The sequence below is a fragment of the Ovis aries genome, chromosome 1 (assembly GCF_016772045.2).
Source record: "Ovis aries strain OAR_USU_Benz2616 breed Rambouillet chromosome 1, ARS-UI_Ramb_v3.0, whole genome shotgun sequence".
Lineage (NCBI taxonomy): Eukaryota > Metazoa > Chordata > Mammalia > Artiodactyla > Bovidae > Ovis > Ovis aries.
Window position 1 is genome coordinate 122755297 of NC_056054.1, and position 19226 is coordinate 122774522.

Sequence of the window (19226 nt, forward strand, 5' to 3'; positions counted from 1 at the left end):
ACAGCGCATCTGTCCCCCCTTCCTGCTGGACTCACTCTTAGCTGGTTTTCTTCCTGCTGTACACACATTCTCCCCACCTCAACAAGCTGCATCGTACGGCCCAGCAGAGGAAGCGCTCACATCCTCAGTTTCCTAAATGGTTTGAGGGCAGTCTTTACAACTGTCCTCTAAGCCCGGTGTGCTGCAGTACATGGGGTTGCAAAGAGTCAGACATGACTGAGCAACTGAATGACAACTCTTTCTCCAACCCTGTCCCAACTCAAGGCGAACCTGATTGATAAAGTAGACATCTCATAAGGGGACTCCCCTGGGGTGGGGGTGGGGTGTCCTTTCCTCTCTTGTCATCCTGGATGGCAGGGGTCATGATTGGTTAGAAAGGCAGCCCAAGGGCCAATTCCTCGCCAGAGGTACAGGGCCCACCTGAGACAGCAGGTGGTTCCATCCACCAGTCCTAGGTACTTCATGGACCTACTGCGTCTCTACTTCCCGTTGTCAAGGTTAGGCTGCCCGTGGGGGCTTCTTTCTGAAGCAGAACTTACGGCAACATGTCACTTTCTATGTGTGTTGGAGGGGAGGTGTGAAGTGATGCATCCATTTCCTAAACCTCAGGAATCAGATAAATGGATTTTTAGCCCATTAGTACTTGCCCAATGAGAAGACCAGCAGCCCAGCGGATACATTGTTGGCCATGAGCTCCTTCCCTTTACACGCCTTGCTCGACGTATGCAACACATCACGTACGAATGCAGGGCTGATGCAGCTTCTGCGAACCCCCCTGCCTAACTTTTCAAGCAGTCCAGTGACACAAGTCAGAAGGTCTTGCTGCATGACCTCTGGGTGAGTCTGCTGGGGGTCAGAGATAGCGTCATAGCAAAAAGCTGAAACTGCAGAAAAGAGGCTAAAATAAAGGAGGTGGAGAGGAAACCTTCACACAGACTTTCAAGTGTCTATTCATTTATTTACAGTTTTTGGCCTCACTGTGCAACAATGTAGGATCGTAGTTCCCCGACCAGGGGTCAAACCCGCCATCTCCAGCACCGGAAGCATGGAGTATTAGCCACTGGGTCACCAGGCTGATAAAAAGTTAGTGAAACAGTCTTTTATTTCTAGTTTGGAAAAAAAGAAAGTCCCTTAAATTACTAGAAAACTGTTTATAGGATTAATTACATTTTAAGCCAGGAGACTGGGCATTAAGGACCACTCAGTGTCCTTTGATGGGAGAGGCTGGGACAGGTTCCGTGACCTGTGCAAAGGGCTCGAGGTCCTTGCCAGAGCCAAGGAGAAGACCCCGTCTCCTGACCACCCAGCCCAGGCAACAATGTCCAAAATATCACAGCCTGTTTGCTAACAAATAATTACATGCCTTTTTAGTGTTTAAGCAAAAACTTTTTTTTTTTTTTTGGTTGCAGAATCAGTCTAGAAACTTACAGGATTTAGGCCTTGTGGTTCCGCTGGTAAAGAATCTGCATGTAATGCGGAAGACCCTGGTTCGAGCCCTGGGTTGGAAAGATTCTCTGGAGAAGGGCAAGGCTACCCACTCCAGGACTCTGGGCTAGAGAATTCCATGGCCTATATAGTCCCTGGGGTCGCAAAGAGTTGGACACGACTGAGCGACTTTCACTAGTTAAAAAAAATGTTTGTCTCTCTCACAACTAACTTCTTCCCAGGCACCCCAGGGTCTTTTTGTGACGAGACTAAGGAGCAAGTGGCTCTATCCAGTCCTGACAGGCTTGTCGCAGCTTCCTTGGGTCAGAGAACTCCTTCCGTGGGCTGGTGGCTTGGATCAGCGTTTTGGTTCCAAGAGCTTTGGGGAGTCCCTTCTTGCTCATTCTCTGGAAACGTCACAACTGACACGGAGTCCCAGGTGTCTTCCTTTGGTGAGCTGTCCTTGTCCAGGGCGTCTAAGATGGGCTGAGCCGGGTCCTTTAAATACTTGAAAAATTGAAAACCATCACCATAATTAGTCTGCAAGTTCCCGATATCAGACATTTTGATTTTAGTTCGAGTTGGCATAATCCTGTATCATTTTGGTGTAACTTCCACTTCTATCCTCCAACGAAACAGCTTCAGAAATCCTGAAAACCCCTCCCCGCCCTTCCTGTCAATAGCTTTCACACGAATCCAAGGGCCAACCAAGGGGATACTCTGAAAGTGTGTAAGGTGTGTAACTCAGGAAATGACTTGCTGCACTGGCTGGATGAGGGCTTGTGGGCTATTCACCTGGAATGTCTCTGGAATTCTAACTTTTAAGGAAAGGAGGAAATGAAGCCTCCTGGTCACCTACAAGGTGAGGGTGAAGAGGGAAAGTTCACGGGCATTTTTTTCTCAGCTACCCCAACCCACTAGGTGTTTCTGCTTTATATAACATACACGTGGGTGTGGAGGATCTGCAGCGGACAGCCATGGGTGAATGAGAAAGTGCAGGTCCTTGATGCGAAATGCTGATCTGCACCCTTAACGTGCCATGTCTCTCCTGCCTCTGCTTTGGGCTTAGACATCAATTACCAAGGGCTTTCCAGGTGGCTCAGCGGTAAAGAATCCGCCTGCCAAAGCAGGAGACGCAGGTTCGATCCCTGGGTCAGGAAGACTCCCTGCAGGAGGGCATGGCATCCCACTCTGGTATTCTTGCCTGGGAAATCCCATGGACAGAGGAGCCTGGCAGGCTACAGTCCATGGGGGTCGCAGGGAAGTCGGACACGAATGAGCAACTGAACGACCACCACCACAACCAAGTTACCAAGAACCTACTGCGTGGCTCTTGGAAATGCTGAAAGATACTGAAATCCAGTCAGCTTAGCTCTGGCTGGCAAGAGGAGGGACAGCGGCGGGTCACGTGTGCTTGCGGAACCTCACAAACAGAATGCAGCCAGCTTAGCGCTGGCTGGCGAGCAGAGGAGCAGCAGCGTGTCACGTGCACTTGTGAAACCCCCAAAATACAAGTGAAACATGAGTCATTTTCTCATGTAACTTCAGTGACCTTTGATATAGACTTTTCACACTTTCCCAGGAAAGCAAATCGAAAGACTCTGTGTTTTAGGTTCAAGCCCCAAAGAAACAAGTAGCAGTAAATTCACTTACTGGGGCCCTGCTGCTAGTTCTACTGAGAGACGGTTTTTTGTTTTTTGTTTTGTTTTGTTTCTTAGTTTTTTGGCTTCATCACACGGCATGCGGGATCTCAGTTCCCTGATCAGGCACTGAACCTGCGCTCTCTGCAGTGGAAGTGCAGAGTCTTAACCACTGGACACCAGGGAAGTCCCGAGACGGAGATCATTAATGCAAGTAAAACTCCGAGCTGACAGCTGTTCTGGTGTGACAGTATTAACCAGGAAAATTGGTTGCTGTTGTTTTTGCCGTTATTGCAGTTTTGTGGTAGGAACACCTAACTTGAGTTCTACTCTCTAAACACATCTTGAAGTGCACGTGCGTGCTCGGTCACTCAGCCGTGTCCAGCACTTTGCAACCCTATGGGCTGTAGCCCGCCAGGCTCCTCTGTTCGTGGGATTTCCCAGGCAAGAATACTGGAGTGGGTTGCCATTCCCTTCTCCAGGGGACCTTCCCGACCCAGGGATGGAACCCGAGTCTCCCTGTGCCTCCAGCATGGGTAGGTGGAATCTTTACCACCACGCCACCCGGGAAGCCTGTTTAAGGGCACAACACAGTACTAATTATAGCACAATCTTGTACAGCAGAAACCAGAACTTATTCATCTTGCATAACTGAAACTTCCTACCGTTTGAAAGCAACGCCCTGCTCCCCTCTCCCCTCACCCCTGGTAGCCACTCTGTCACTCTCTGCTTTTCTATGAGTTTGACTATTATTCTACTTAGAGTCTTCAAAAAGCAGAATCCTACAGCATCTGTATGCAGGTCCCAGTAGGGAGTTCAACATGTATTTCTCATAATGTCTGTATCCCTTAAACAGCTCATGACATATAAAGGAAAAAAAGTGACTGCAGCTCTTTCTAGACTTTGTCTATATAGACGAGATATAACAACATGAGACTCTGTTTCTAGTACTTTTATTCTGATTTTCCTGAAGAATGATAAACCTCCAGAGGCAAACAGTTTCAAGTATTCTTCTGTCAGCTAGCTTCTGATCCCAAGAACGTCCCAACGTCCTCAGAGGACCTGGCTGCCTCACTGTGCCTTGGGGAGGGGGGCTGCGGTGTGGCTGGGCAGGAAAACAAGACTTTCTGTAAGACCCGCTGGACTATGAAGAAGGCTGAGCACCAAAGAATTGATGCTTTCAAACTGGAGTGCTGGATAAAACTTTTGAGAATCCCCTGGACAGCAAGGAGATCAAACCAGGCAATCCTAAAGGAAATCAACCCTGAATATACATTGGAAGTTGGAAGGACTGGTGCTGAAGCTGAAGCTCCAATACTTTGACCACCTGATGCAAAGAGTCGACTTGTTGGAAAAGCCCCTGATGCTGGGAAAGACTGAGGGTAAGAGGATAAGCTGGTTGGATGGCATCACCGACTCAATGGACATGAGTTTGAGCAAACTCCGGGAGATGGTGAAGGACAGGGAAGCCTGGTGTGCTGTGGTTCATGGGGTTGGACATGACTTAGCAACTGAACAAGGCCCACCCATTCCACTTTTCTTTCTTAAATTCTTTAAAGTAACATGGCCTGTGCGCTAGGCATGCAAGGCTTTGAGCTCATGGCTCTCGGTGTGTTTACTCTAGAATCCTCCTGCACACTGTCTGACCCAAAGCTCATGCTCTTGATTGCAGCCTCCACTGGTCCATGAGCTCCAGCCAGGCTCCCTGGGGACAGTCTCCAAAAGCCTGGGATTGATGTGTTGTCTCCAGTGGGACCTACCACGGCCAGTCTCCTGAATGGGCCAGACTAGACCATCTTTTGGCCAACCTCATGCCATTAAAAAAAAATTTTTTTTTTAATTGTGGAAAAGTACATATAACATAGGGGCTTCCCTTGTGGCTCAGTGTAAAGAATCCACCTGCCAATGGGGAAGATGCCCTGGAGGAAGAAATGGCAACCCTCTCCAGTATTCTTGCCTGGAGAATCCCATGGGCAGAGGAGTCTGGCGAGCTAGTCCGTGGGGTTGCAAAGAGTCGGACACGACTGAGCGAATAAACAACAAACACATGCCATAAAATTCACCGTCCTGACCGCTTTTTAAGCGAGCAGTTCAGTGGTGTGAAGTCTATTTGGATCGCTGGGCAATCATGACCACCATCTGTCTCTAGGACTTTTTTCATTTTATTCACAGTAAAATTGAAACTGTCCCCGTTAAATATGAACTCCCCATTTCCTCCCTCCCTCCAGACCCGGGCAACCTCTATTCTACATTCTGGTTCTGCGAATGTGAGCCCTCTTAAGTGCTCGAATATGTACAATCATGTAGTATTTGTCATTTTGTAACCCGTTTATTTCCCTGATTGTAATGTCCTCAAGGTTCATCCCTATCACAGCATGTCTCAGAATTCCCTTCTTTTTTAAGGTTAACATTCCATTCATATGTATATAGCAGATCTTTTTTTTTGGGGGGGGAGTGGTGAATCATGAGGCTTGCAGGAATCTTAGTTCCCCGACCAGGGACTGAACCCCAGGGCCACAACAGTGAAAGTGCGTAAGTCCCAACCACAGGACCGCCAGGGAATTCCCACCGCATTTTATTTATTCACTCGTCTGTCAATAGACATTCAGGGTGTTTCTACCTTTCGGCTATTATTCAGCAGAATAATGCTCCTATGAAGATGAGTGTACAAATAACCAAGTACCACTTTTAACTCCGACCTCTGTGTCTGGCTTTGGCCAGTGTCCTACTCTTAGGTGTTAATGGGGGGCAAGAAAGACTGACCAGTCACCCCTGTGGGTGTGCACACACATACCTCTTCTATCTGTGATGGAATGCTTGGCGGAGAGTGGAACCAGTGTTTAACCAGGCCTCTGTATTTCAGAACCAGGAAGAGACAGGACCCCACCACCACTGACAGCACCAAAAAGGTTGTCGCGGCGGCGAGGATGTCTTGCTGAAGCTTGACAGAGGCTAGAGAGACAACCAAAAAATGGACAAGATGACCCCCACATGTTACAAACATCAGGTAATTTCTCACCCACCACTGCATAAATACACTTGATGTCCCAGGAAAATGAATGGATACTGCCTCTCTTCCACCCCACCCTACATGCTTTATTGAACTCTTGAGAGTCCCTTGGACAGCAAGGGGATCAAGCCAGTCCATCCCAAAGGAAATCAGTCCTGAATATTCATTGGAAGGACTGATGCTGAGGCTGAAGCTCCAATATTTTGGCCCTGATATTAAGAGCTAACTCTCTGGAAAAGACCCTGATGCTGGGAAAGACAGGGCAGGAGAAGAAGGGGGAAACAGAGGATGAGATGGTTGGATGGCATCACCGACTCAATGGACATGAGTGTGAGAAAACTCTGGGAGATAGTGAAGGACAGGGAAGCCTGGCATGCTGCAGTGCACGGGGTTGCAAAGAGCCGGGCACGACTGAGCAACTGAACAACACAGGCAATCCTAAAACAAAGCAGGTGTTACCCGTCTGGCAGTTCTTGTTCTGGAGATTCCAGCACAGCCTTGTTGTATCTACTGTGAATTGCTGTCTTAGCCCGTCCTCTCTGGATCTCCCTACACTCATCACTACCCTTCACCGAATAAGCAATCCCTGACTGCACTATTTTAGGAGTGTTCTGTTCCCAGCTCAGAAAGAAAGCACTTAGGAAAGCATACGTTACCATCTGCTGCTGTTTTGGAGCATGATATGTTGCTTAAATGTCCAGGTCGAGAGATGTTTTCTTTGGTCAAAATCAGTTTTGCCTGGACTTGAAAACAGTATACTCTTAAGGGTTTTAAATCGTTCAATGTGATGAAGTTACTCTCGAAAGGGTCTGTCACCTGCGGAACAAGCATCAACAACTGCACATGAAAATTACCCACACAGGTGTGATCAAGGCCTTCCATCTTCTTCAGTGTTTCCCCAGATTCACATTGAACACAATAACCAAAGAATAAGGCAATTCTGGTTTTAAAGAGACAGAATACCAATTTTACACATATAATGCTTACAGCCGACAAATTTAGCTTGTGAAAGCTAGGGAGGAGTGCTGAGAAACTGCTGATGGCATTAGAGCTGTATTTCTGGCCGTGAGATCTGAAGCCCCATTGCAGCAATGGAGCGTCCAGAGCGCGAGTTTAGCAAATCCCAGTTTCCAGGACGAAATTTTCTCCTTTGAAATGAACATTGTATATTTCATGGTTAGTCTCGTCTACAGCTTCAAGTCAGTCGATGAACAGAGGGGAAAAGGGCATTCTAGGAAATGATGGTGCTTGGGTTCCGGATCTGCTTCTGGTTTTCGCTTTACCGTGCTGATTCCCTTTACAGTTCTGGTGCACATGGTCTTAGAGGTTTATGTCATCAGGGAAGAGTTGGGTCCCAAATTCTTAGAGGGTCGTGTCCCCTGTCTCCACCCCTGCTGTGACCTCCCTCCAGTTTGTCGCCTCCATATATTTGGTCGATGGCCCCTCTCTCATTCCGGACAAACTGTCACTATTCCACAGGGAAATGAGAGAAAGACACCACACACTATGGCAGTACGGGATTCCTCCTAAAGGACTGCTTTCGTATTGGGAGACACAGCAGAAAACACGAGGCTTCCCTGGTGGTGCTAGCGGTAAGGAACACAGGAGACACAGGAGACGCAGGTTCGATCCCTGGGTCAGGAAGATCCCCGGAGGAGGAAACCCATTCTAGTATCCTGTCCTGGGAAATCCCATGGACAGAGGAGCCTGCCAGGCTACAGTCCATGCAGTCACAAAGAGTCAGACACGACAGAGCGTGCACGCACACACACACTCACACACAGAATACGCTACAACCATTTGAAATGGTGGCAGGTAACACATGCTTCAGAATGTGGAGATGAAGTGCCTTATTATATATGTTGACTGAAAAAAAAGGCAGATCATTCAACAGTATATCGGATATGATCTCATTTTTAAAAATACAAATGGTCATACTATATTTGAACAATAGGATTATAGATGATTCATAACTTTCTAGTCTCCTGTTTAACAATGATGACTGCCAGGGCAGAAAAGAAACGATTTTTACTCATGACACCACATAAGGCAATTTCAGGGAATTCTGTGGAAGTCCAGTGGTTTAGGACTTGGTGCTTTCACTGTCACGGCCTGGGTTCAATCCATGGTTGAAGAACTAAGTTCCTGCAAGCTGTGTGGCACAGCCAAAAATTTTTTTTAAAATAAGAAATAATTATTTTTAAAAAGGTAAATTTAAGGACAATATGCTTTTCTGAAAAAAAAAAAAATAATCTATTTATTTGGCTGTGTTGGGTCTCAGCTGCAGCACGTGGGATCTTTCCTTGTGGCGCACAGGCTTAGCTGCCCTTCAGTATGTGGGATCTTAGTTCCCTGACCTGGGATCGAGCCCAGGTTCCCTGCCTTGGAAGGCAGATTCTTAAGCACTAGACCGCCAGGGGAGTCCCAACACTATTCTTTTTTGAGTTTATTTCAGCAGCCAGTTGGCTTTTCCAAAAGAATCACAGACTACAGAGAATAGCTACCGTTCTGAGACTGCTGTCCTTAGAAAGGTCTTGTTTGCAAGGCTGACCCAAGGCTGGCATCTGGGAACTTGGCTTTGAGGAGCGTCCCACCGATCCCTAAGTGATAAGGCTGTTTTAATGTATAAATGATGCTTCTGACGCTGAACGCCTGCTCTCCCTCTGGGAGTCAGGAGCTCTGGTGTCTCTGCTGGGTCGAGGGTGCCTGTGTGACCAGCCCCCAGTATGAGCCCTGGGCACTGAGTCTCCCAGGAGATTTTCCGGGAGATGCAATTTCACATACTCGGTCACGCTTGTTGTCGGGGGGATGAGGGGAAGACTTCTGGAAGCTTCTGCCTGGACTCCTTCAGACTCTGCCCCCCGTGTCTATTCCCTTTGATGACTCTGTTCTGTGTCTTTTCTCTGTAATAAGTCACAGCCTTAAGTACAACTGGACGCTGAGTCCCTGAGGATCGTTGGGGCAAATCTAGGGGTTGGGTTTGGGGTCCTTGACATTTGGACTCACAGCTGGAATGAGACTGTAGTAGTGGCTTTCAGAGTCACTTAAGCCACAGAATCTTTTGCTCATGGAAGTCCAAAGCATAGATGCTCTGGTTGAAAGGGGAATCCCTTCTGGATTCTTCCAGACCTCCTCTGTTCCAGTTGACCAGACCTCTGAACTCAGATTTGGGGAAACGATTATTTCTTTCTTGCTGAGAGTCTGCCCTTCAGTGAGTTTTGCCTTCCTCGGTGTTTTAACACTCACCGTAAAGAAAGAGGGCTTCTCTCGTGGCTCAGCTGGTAAGGAATCTGCCTGCAGTGAAGACCTGGGTTTGATCCCTGGGTTGGGAAGATCCCCTGGAGAAGGGAAAGGCTACCCACTCCAGTATTCTGGCCTGGAGAATTCCATGGACTGTTTAGTCCATGGGGTCGCAAAGAGTTGGACACACTGAGTGACTTTCACTTTCATAAAGAAACAGAGCAAGTGCAAATGTCAGCAACGTGGGAGAGACACAGCACTGAAAGCATGGGCCCCGGGGCCAGGCGTCTCCTCCGCTCGCCTCGGGCAGCCCTCACACTCGCTCTCCCTCTCAGTGAAACCGGGGGCGGAAAGGCTGAACAAAAGGATGTATTCAAAGTGCCCGGCCCAGTGCCAGACACGAAGAAAGCTCCAGATAAACATACAGCTCTTAAAATTCTTATAAAAATTAGAGCAATGTTGAATATAGGAACTCAGGAGGTTTACACACATAGTGAAACATCATTAAATGTAGCTTGAAGGGACTTCTCTGGCAGTCTAGCGGTTATGACTCCGGGCTTCCACGGCAGGGGGCACAGGTTCAATCCCTGGCTGGGGAACTAAGGCCCATCCCCTAGCCCCCCTGCTGTCACACAGTGTGGCCAAAAAATAGGAAAAAAAATGCAGCTTGGATGATCAGACACTGGAGGTGACTAAAGGCCATCAGTTTTTCCTTGTGATACACCCAGGGCTGACCAGGCCCCTTTGCTCTGACCCCTCCTTTGTCAACCTTACCCTGCCCGAGCCCCTCATGTGGCCCCATTTCTCTTTTTTAAATTAATTAATTAATTTTATTCTGGCTGTGCTGGGTCTTTGCTGCGGTGCACGGGCTTGGTTGCCCCGAGGCATGTGGGAATCTTAGCTCCCCAACCAGGGACTGAACCTGTGTCCTTCGCATTGGAAGGTGAATCCGTAACCACTGGACCACTGGGGAGTCCCAGGCCTGCATTTCTGATGGATCTGGGCATGTTCAGTTCCCAGATGTGCCCAGCCTTCTCCAACCTACTGGCCCTTCTCCTTGGTACACGCCCTCTTCTCACCTTCACTGAGACTTTTCACCTATTTGCATCGCCTTCTTTGAAAACCATTCAGATCAGAGATGTCACACAGCTTAACCTTGTAGACTGCAGGAGTGAAAATAGGCCCATGAGTAGAAACAGGCCCATGAAACCTTCCCAAACGCTGGAGTGTGGCAAAGACTCCCTGGGCACCGGGCTGAATCCAGACCCAGACCGCAGGGACTGTGTGATACGAGGCAGAGAGGGCCCTGCAGATGGGTCTTGTCCTCTAAGGGTGCACTGGCATACCCTGGTGAACTTGGCCATTTGATTTTCCTTTTGGCTGAGCAGAGCAGCTTGTGGGATCTTAGTTCCCTGACAATGGGTTGAACCCACCAACTGCAGTGGGAGCTCAGAGTCTCAAGCACTGGACTGTCAGGAAATCCCCTCCTTGGCCTTTCGTTTGCTATCCAGAAACTCCAAAGAAAAGAACATCCAAAACAAAGAAGAACATGCTCTTGCCTGTTTGTCTCCTGTCTTCTCCCAGTAGTAGACATAATACACAAAATAGGCCTCGGAGGCAGGGACATCGAAGGGAGCAGAAAGCCTGATGATAAGCGAGCCTTCTTCTGGGGTCACCCGGATGTTTTCTGGAGGCCCAATGGTAGCTGAAATAGAATTACAAACGAGATCCATTAGTCTATGTAGATACATGTGTGTACACGTACGTGTATAAATATATATATATATCCTATGCAGTGCTGAGTTGCTTTAATCGTGTCTGACTCTTTGCGCCGCCAGGGACTGTAGGACTGTAGCCTACCAGGCTCCTCTGTCCATGGGATTCTCCAGGCAAGACTACTGCAGTGCGTTGCTATTTCCTCCTCCAGGGGATCTTCCCAACCAGGGAATGAACCTGTGTCTCTTGTGTCTCCTACATTGGCAGGCAGATTTTTTACCAGAGGTCTTTCTGCCATACGCTATGCTAATAACATGTTTTATAGGCCAGCTTTATCAGGTTTCCAGAGAGCTGGAAGGTTAACCAAAGGTCAAATTTTCATGAAGAGAGGGAAAAGATTTTGTTAGCTCTTACCTTCTATATATATATATATTTCCTCTGTTACATATTTTTTATATAAATAAAAGTGGTGCTTACAAACTTTTAAATACATTTCTCTTTTAGCTTTTTCCAATAGGATAACTGAGAAACACTGCCATCATGAGGGCTGCCCCGGCTCAGGGTAGAGAGCCTGCCTGCAGTGTAGGAGACCTGCAGATGTGGGTTAGATCCGTGGGTCAGGAAGATCCCCTGGAGGAGGAAGTGGCAACCCACTCCAGCCTGGAAAAACCCACGCACAGAGGAGCCTGGCAGGCTGCCGTCCAGGGATTGAGGACAGAGCGACTAAACAGCAACACTATCATCAATCTATTTGTTAAGACTTTTCATGTACTGGAATACATATCACTGGAGAGCCAAGTACTATGATTCTGGTACACTCTAGAAGAAAGACTATAGCATTTATTAAGTAAGCATCTAAACTGTATAATTAACTGGAGGGACTCAGATCAAAGAACAGGTCATGTGCCCCAAGTTCTTAGGGGCCTGTTTCTGCACGTTTGACACATGCACGCAGACGATCATATCGCTGGGAACCGTCACACGTTCACGAGAGGGGGGCTGGCTTTCTCTCTAGCTTCCACGCCCCACCCTGGGCTCTCCCAGGTTGGGAAGGGTTAGGCATGTGGTCTGGCCACCTTTCTCTCTGGGTAAAAGTAACTGGTCCCCGCAGGGTCTGCACTCTTGCCCTCTCACCTCCTTTGTTCTGGTGGAGGAACTAAGTCCAGACAGATACACTGTCGGGCGGGGCCCATCTCAAGCCCCAGTGTTAGCAGACTGGCCACGAGGAACAGAAAAAGCTCTCACCACACCCGCTCACGGACGCTGGCACGCACATCTTCAAGCTGCCCTTTAGACGGCAAAGTCGCCAGAGCACTGGTCAGCCTGCCCATGTGCAGGGCCAGCCCCCCCTTCCCCCCCGCTGAGCAGATTCTCTAGACTTTTATGTGACTCACCAAAGGGAGTGGGTGTGCATGCCCGGATGACCACATCCCTTCACCACTGAAAGGTCAGCACCCAGGAGTCTGATCCCAATGTGATGAGCCTGTCTCTCCAGGGCAGACAGCCTGCCTTCTCTCCAAGCCCAGAAGGAGGACCTGATAGGTCTGTGCAGTCACTATGGACAGTGGAGTCCACGGCCTGAGTGATTGCTCGAAAGCTGGCAACACGGATTTTACACGTGTGTCCGCATGGATCTGCATGTAACAACCATGGAAGGCCATCCCCATTTCTCAGAGGGGGCAACTGAAGCCCAGAGGGATATGACCTGCCCAGAGTAACAGCCAGTTAGGGGCAGCGTTGAGGTTTGAACCCAGGTTTACGTGATGCTAAAGCCTGCCCCCTTCAGCCACTGTCCCAAGCCCTCTCCCCTCGAGCCCTCGGTAAGGCATCGTCACGCTGTTTTCCCATCCTGACTCGACCACAAGTGCCGAAAGCAGCAATGGGCTCTGCAAACACCACCGGCTCGAAGTGACACTCTGGCAGTAACTTAACCAATGACGCAGCCAGCCGACTCCGGCCGGGAAGACAGACGGCAGCAGCTGGCTGACAGGAGACTGGTGGCATCACGACAGGCCCTGCTTCTGTCGCTGCCGTTACTTTGTTCCCTACTAATCCCACTGAGGTGGTGCTTCACAGCTCAGACGTCTGGTGGCGTTCCATTCAAGGACAGAGGCCTGGTCCACAGCAGATGACCAGCTGGCAGGGACCATGCTGCCTTCTCGTCCCATCCTCAAACCGCTAGCAAAAACCACTGATTTTTTTTTTTTCCCTCTTAGCTTCTTATTACAGGAAATTTCAAACACCCAGCAAGTAGAGAGAAGACTGTAGCCAAAGAGCACGTACTCGTCACCCAGTTTTACATCAACCGTCAAGGCCTGGCCAGTTTTGTTTCTCTTTCACCTTGTAAGGACCATCTTGACCCTCCCACTCTCCGGATGGTTTGGAGCAAATCTCAGACATTACATCGTTGCATCTATAAGATACGTATCTTGAAAAGACCAGACCCCTCCCTTTAAAAAAATTAACAAAATACCATTATAACATCTACAGTGTGTGAACAACAATTGCTTAGTAAGTCATCAAATATCTAGACAGCGATCACATTTCCTCAACTGTCTTATACTTCTGTTGAGCTTGAATAAAGATCCCAAGAAGTTCCATACTTTGCATCTGTGTAGACACAGGAGAATTATCAGGCATAGCTGACCATGTGAAAAATGAATCGCTAAACCTGATGCCCAGAGCCAACTCGTTAGAAAAGACCCTGATACTGGAAAGATTGGGGGCAAGAAGAGAAGGGGACAACAGAGGATGAGATGGTTGGATGGCATCACTGACTCAACAGAGATGAGTTTGAGGCAACTCCAGGAGATGGTGACGGACAGGGAAGCCTGATGTGTTGTGGTTTATGGGGTTGCAGGGAGTCGGACACGACTTAGTGACTGAACAACAGCAAAAGGAACAAGTCTATGAACTAGTGTTTGATGCGGAGAAGGTGATGGCACCCCACTCCAGCACTCTTGCCTGGAGAATCCCATGGACGGAGGAGCCTGGTAGGCTACAGTCCATGGGGTCGCTAGGAGTAAGACACGACTGAGCGACTTCCCTTTCACTTTTCACTTTCATGCACTGGAGAAGGAAATGGCAGCCCACTCCAGTGTTCTTTCCTGGAGAATCCCAGGGACAGGGGAGCCTGGTGGGCTGCAGTCCATGGGGTCGCACAGAGTCGGACACGACTGAAGCGACTTAGCAGCAGCAGCAGCAGTAGTGTTTGATGACTCTGACACCCCTTTTAATATCCAGAAGAATGTCTGTTCATTCAGTCATTCCACAGATATTTTCTGCTACATGACAGGTACCAGTCAAGGCTGAATTCAGAGCATTCCTGAACATAAAAGAATTCGTGCCAGGTGATGGTGCCCAGTGAAGCCAATATATAGTATATTCCATATACTATTAATAGTTCCCCACTCAGCAGAGAGGCTGGCAAACTTTCTCAGTCAAGTGCCAGGGTGAATGTAGGCTCTGACAGGTCAGACAGCCCCCAGCATAACTGCTCAGCTGGCCTGTTGCAGCATGGAAGCAGCAATAGGCAACACATCAATAGATGGGGAAACGGTGTTCTGATAAAACTTTTTAAATTGAAGAATAGTTGATTTACAACACTGTGTTAGATTCAGGTGTGTGTATGTATATATATATACCTTTGCGTGCATGGTGCTAAGTTATTTCATTCATGTCCGACTCTGTGTGACCCCATGGACTGTAGCCCGCCAGCCTCCTCCGTCCGTGGGATTCTCCAGGCCAGAATACTGGAGTGGGTTGCCATGCCCTCCTCCAGGGGATCTTCCCAACTCAGGGATCGAACCCATGTCTCTTGCATCTCCTGCAGTATCAGGTGGGTTCTTTACCACTAGCGCCACCTGGGAAACCCGTACGTACATTCTTTTTCAGATTCTTTTCCATTATAGGTTATTTTAAGTTTCCTGTGCTGCAGAGCAGGTCCTTGCTGTTTATCTATTTTGTATATAGTAGTGTGTATCTGTTAATCTCACACTCCTAATTCTCTCTCCCCCTTCTCTACTTTGATAACCTTAAATTTGTTTTTGATGTCTGTGAATCTGTTTCTGTTTTATAAGTAAGTTCATTTGTATTATAGATTTAAATTCCCCATGTAAGTAATCTCATACAATATCTATCTTTCGCTGTCTGGCTTACTTCATTTAATGTGATAATCTCTAGGTCTACCCACATTGCGGCAAATGTCATTATTCCATTCTTTTTTATGGCTGAGTAATATTCCATTACATATGCGTGTATACACACACACCACAGTTCTGATAAAATCTTATTTACAAAAACAGGTCAATGGCTGGATTTGATCTGCAGGCTCCCTAGTGTAGCGAATCACCCTCCCCTAGCCTCAGCCTCTGTGGACAGTACTCTGGTCTGACCATCACACTCAACTGGGTGCTGGTTATTTAGGCTGAGAGGCAGGACTTAGGCGCATGGAGTCAGTACCGCTTAGCAAAGAGCAAAGTGCAAATGTTAAAGGAATTTGTACCCTAGTCCCTTACCATTCCGATAGTGTTCGAACCAAGGTGCTGTTGCCCAGGCAGAAATGAGGCCCCCCAGCTTAGCTCGAACACGTAAAGAGATGTTGAAACGCCGTGGGAACCCCTCCGAGAGGCTGTTTGCAGTAAAGTCACACTCTGTTCTGGTGAGGTTCGTACAATCCACCTTGCTATCTTCTTTGTTGACGTCATACCAGTTACTACTGGTGCTGCTGCAAACAGAAAAAAGGATTTCACTTAGCAGAAATCTCTCTTTGATCACATATCACAGTTCTCCCAGGGTTGAGTTTTTAAAACATTTTTTTCATTGCGATATTCCTCACATACCACACACTACACTCATTTAAGGGGACATTTCAATGGCTTTCAGTATACACGCAGGGTGGAGCAACCCTCCCCACACCCATTTTAGAATATTTTCATCATCCCCTAAACAACCCCCATGCTTAGAGCATCACTCTCAATCTCCCCCTATCCCTAAGCCCTGGGCTACCACCGATCTATTTCCTATCTCTAAGGATTTGCCTGTTCTGGACACTTCGTAGAAATGGGATCATAAGTGATGTGGTCTTTTGTGATTAGTGCCTTTTGCTTAGCCTGTTTCACTTAGTATGTTTTCAAGCGTGATACATGTTGAGGCATATATCAGTGCTTCATCCCCTCTTATGGCCAAATTAACGTCCCATTGCGTGTTTATCCCTTCATGTGCTGATAGACAGGTGGGCTGTCTTTTGGCTATTTGTCTTCTGGCTTATTCACTTTTTGGCTGTGAATAATGCTAAGAATATTCACATATAAATTTTTGTGTGAAATTATGTTTCCAGTTCTCTGGGGTGTATACCCAGAAATGAACTTACCAGGTCATATGGTTACTCTCTTTTTAACTGTTTTCCAAAGCAGCTGCATCATCTTATGTTCCCGGCCACAATGTATGAGGGTGCCATTTTCTCCATATCTTCACCAAGGCTTGTTATTATGACTTTTTTATTGAAGCCATTCAAGTGTCTGTATTTTCTCTGGTGACTAATGATGTTGGGTATCTTTTCATGTACTTACTGGCTATTTGCATATCTTCTTTGGAAAACCGTCTACTCAGATCCTGTGTCTCTATTTTGATTTGGCTATTTGCCTTTTAATTGCTGAGTTGTAAGAGTCTTTTTATATCCCTTATTAGATATACGGTTTGCAAATATTTTCTCCCATTTTGTTCCACAGCCAATGTTAATGCTTCAAACTCAGCCTCTGTAGCCTCTGTGTTAGAACTGATACTGTGTTCATGCAACCACACCCCAGTTTCTCGCTGGTGTAGAGCTTTGTTTTCACCCCATAGCTGCCCATTTAAAAAGAGTCATGGACTTCCCTGGTGGTACAGTGGATAGGAATCTGCCTGCCAATGCAGGGGACAAGGGTTCGATCCCTGGTCTGGGGAGATTTCACATGCTGCGGAGCAACTAAGCCTGCGTGTGCCATAGGCTACTGAGCCTGTGCTCTGGAGCCCACCAGCCTACCAAGCCCACGTGCTGCAACCACTGAAGTCTGCAAGCCTACAGCCCGTGGTCTCCAACAAGGTAAGCAAGCACAGTGAGAAGCCCAGACAGTGCAGCGAAGAGCCGCCTACTGCTCGTTGCAACTGGAGAAAGCCTGCACCACAGCGAGGACCCAGTGCACCCAGAAGAGAGCAAATAAACCACTGTTGAAAAAGAGAGAGTTCTGCCCCAAGGAAACCTGGCTGCCTGTAAGGCCATGCATCCTTGTAACTGAGAATGTACCCCCTGAATTCCAATACCACATGCCCACGCGGGATTCTATTAATAATCCCCGACTCTGAGCTCTGTCCTTAGGTGACAGACTTGAGGAAAGGCAGAGAGGTGACTCCAGAAGCCTCAGTGGGGGCCGCAGGCAGTGTCCCCTCGAGAGACAGGCAACTCTGGCCTGGAAAGAAGGGTCAGGGGAGACAGGAGAGATGAGGCTGGGGTCACAGCCGCTGGCTCTCCCACACCACGTGGGCTGCTAACGGTCTCTCTGACCCAGTCTGGAGACTCAGCTTCTGCTAAAGTGGCAGGTAACCCGATGAAAGCGATATCAATACGTGTGGCCAAGGCTTCCACGGAAGATGCCCACCAGACTCACACACCACTGAACCTTGGAGTCCTGGGACCTAATTGGGAAGGGGATCACAAACCACAGGCGCCCCCTCTCAGACTGGGGGCTGTGCTACAGAAGCGGGCGAGTGATTTTTTTTTTTAAGTTACACAGATACCTGAAGGTACTCTCACCTTCTCCCAGGCAATTCCAGCTGTTGAACTGGGGCAAAAGGCCCCCTCTGGGATTAGCCGGGGAACTGACCTACCATGTGCCACCTCCTCCCCTCTCCTCCAAACTTGTCCGTTTCAGATTTATCCCAAGGATGCAAGGATTTTTTCCAATATCCACAAATTAATCAGTGTGACATGCCACATCAACAAACTGAAGAACAAAAACCATACCATCATCTCAATAGATGAGGAAAAAGCCTCTGACAAAATTATCAGCCACTTATAGTAAAAAAAACCCTCCAGAAAGTGGGCATAGAGGGGACATATGGCAACACAATATAGGCCATTTATGACAAACCTACAGCTACCATCACAGTCAGTGGTGAAAAGCTGAAAGCATTTCCTCAGGGACAAGACAAGGATGTCCACTCTCGCCACTTTTTAAACATAGTTCTGGAAGTCCTAGCTACAGCAATCAGAGAAGAAAAATAAAAGGAATCCAAATTGGAGAATAGGTTAAACTGTTACTGTTTGCAGATGACACGATATTACACACAGAAAATCCTAAAGATGCTACCAGAAAACTACTAGAGCTCATAAATGAACTTGGTAAAGTTGCAGGTTACAAAATTAATACACAGAAATCTGTTGCATTTCTGTATATTATTTCTATACATTAAGAACTACTTTTTTAAAGTGTTTCTTAAGAACAGGGTTTAAAACGGTACAAATCATCCAAATGTAAATGACAGCTGACACTGTTTGGCTCCCCATCTATTTGTAAAGGGTGAAAATAAATTGCTGTGGGCCCCATTTAAGTGGATAATGCAGTGAACACAGCCTCATGGCATGACACCACCCGGGCCTGGAGCCCCAGGCTCTTGCCCAAGCCTATGATGAATCAGCCAGCCTGAGCATTACCCAGCAGGCAGTCCTGGCTCCTGGCAATGTGTTCATATGGACAGCCTCTGTCCCCGAATTTGTCTAATCATGAGAGGGAGCACAACCTCGTGATTAAACACATGGGCTCTAGAGCCAGGTTACCCAGGTTCAAGCCCAGTTACTTCACTTCTCTGTTCCTCAGTCTCCTTATCTATAAGATGGGGATGCGCTACAGCATCTGATTCTTAGGGTCGTCTTGAAGGTTGATCTCGTGGACAAGAGGAAAATGCCTGGACCAAGGCCTGGGGTTTCTACTCAGTTCAGTTCAGTCCAATTGCTCAGTCGTGTCCAACTCTTTGTGACCCCATGGACTGCAGCACGCCAGGCTTCCTTGTCCATCACCAACTCCCAGAGCTTACTCAAACTCATGGAGTTGGTGATGCCATCCAACCGTCTCATCCTCTGTGGTCCCCTTCTCGTCCCGCCTTCAATCTTTCCTAGCGTCAGGGTCTTTTCAAATGAAAAGGTAGGGGTGCCTACTAAG

At 47.8% G+C, this 19226-nt stretch overlaps 1 protein-coding gene across 4 annotated transcripts in view; it reads right to left on the minus strand.

Annotated features, from left to right (window-relative positions):
• Nucleotides 1-937: 937 nt before the first annotated feature.
• Nucleotides 938-19226, minus strand: part of IFNGR2 (interferon gamma receptor 2) — a 33277-nt gene continuing 14988 nt past the window's right edge. Inside the window, exons 3-7 of one of the 4 annotated variants that reach the window (XM_015092370.3) lie at nt 15549-15757; nt 10875-11020; nt 6732-6891; nt 5860-6017; nt 938-1932 (exon numbers count right to left, since the gene is read on the minus strand). In XM_015092370.3, coding sequence (XP_014947856.2) covers nt 1750-1932; nt 5860-6017; nt 6732-6891; nt 10875-11020; nt 15549-15757 — 856 coding nt within the window. In that variant the 3' untranslated portion in view covers nt 938-1749. Of the gene's footprint in view, nt 1933-3095; nt 4171-5859; nt 6018-6731; nt 6913-10874; nt 11021-15548; nt 15758-19226 lie in introns of those variants that run through there. The other 3 variants (XM_015092369.3, XM_042229535.2, XM_042229525.2) reach the window with 3 other exon arrangements.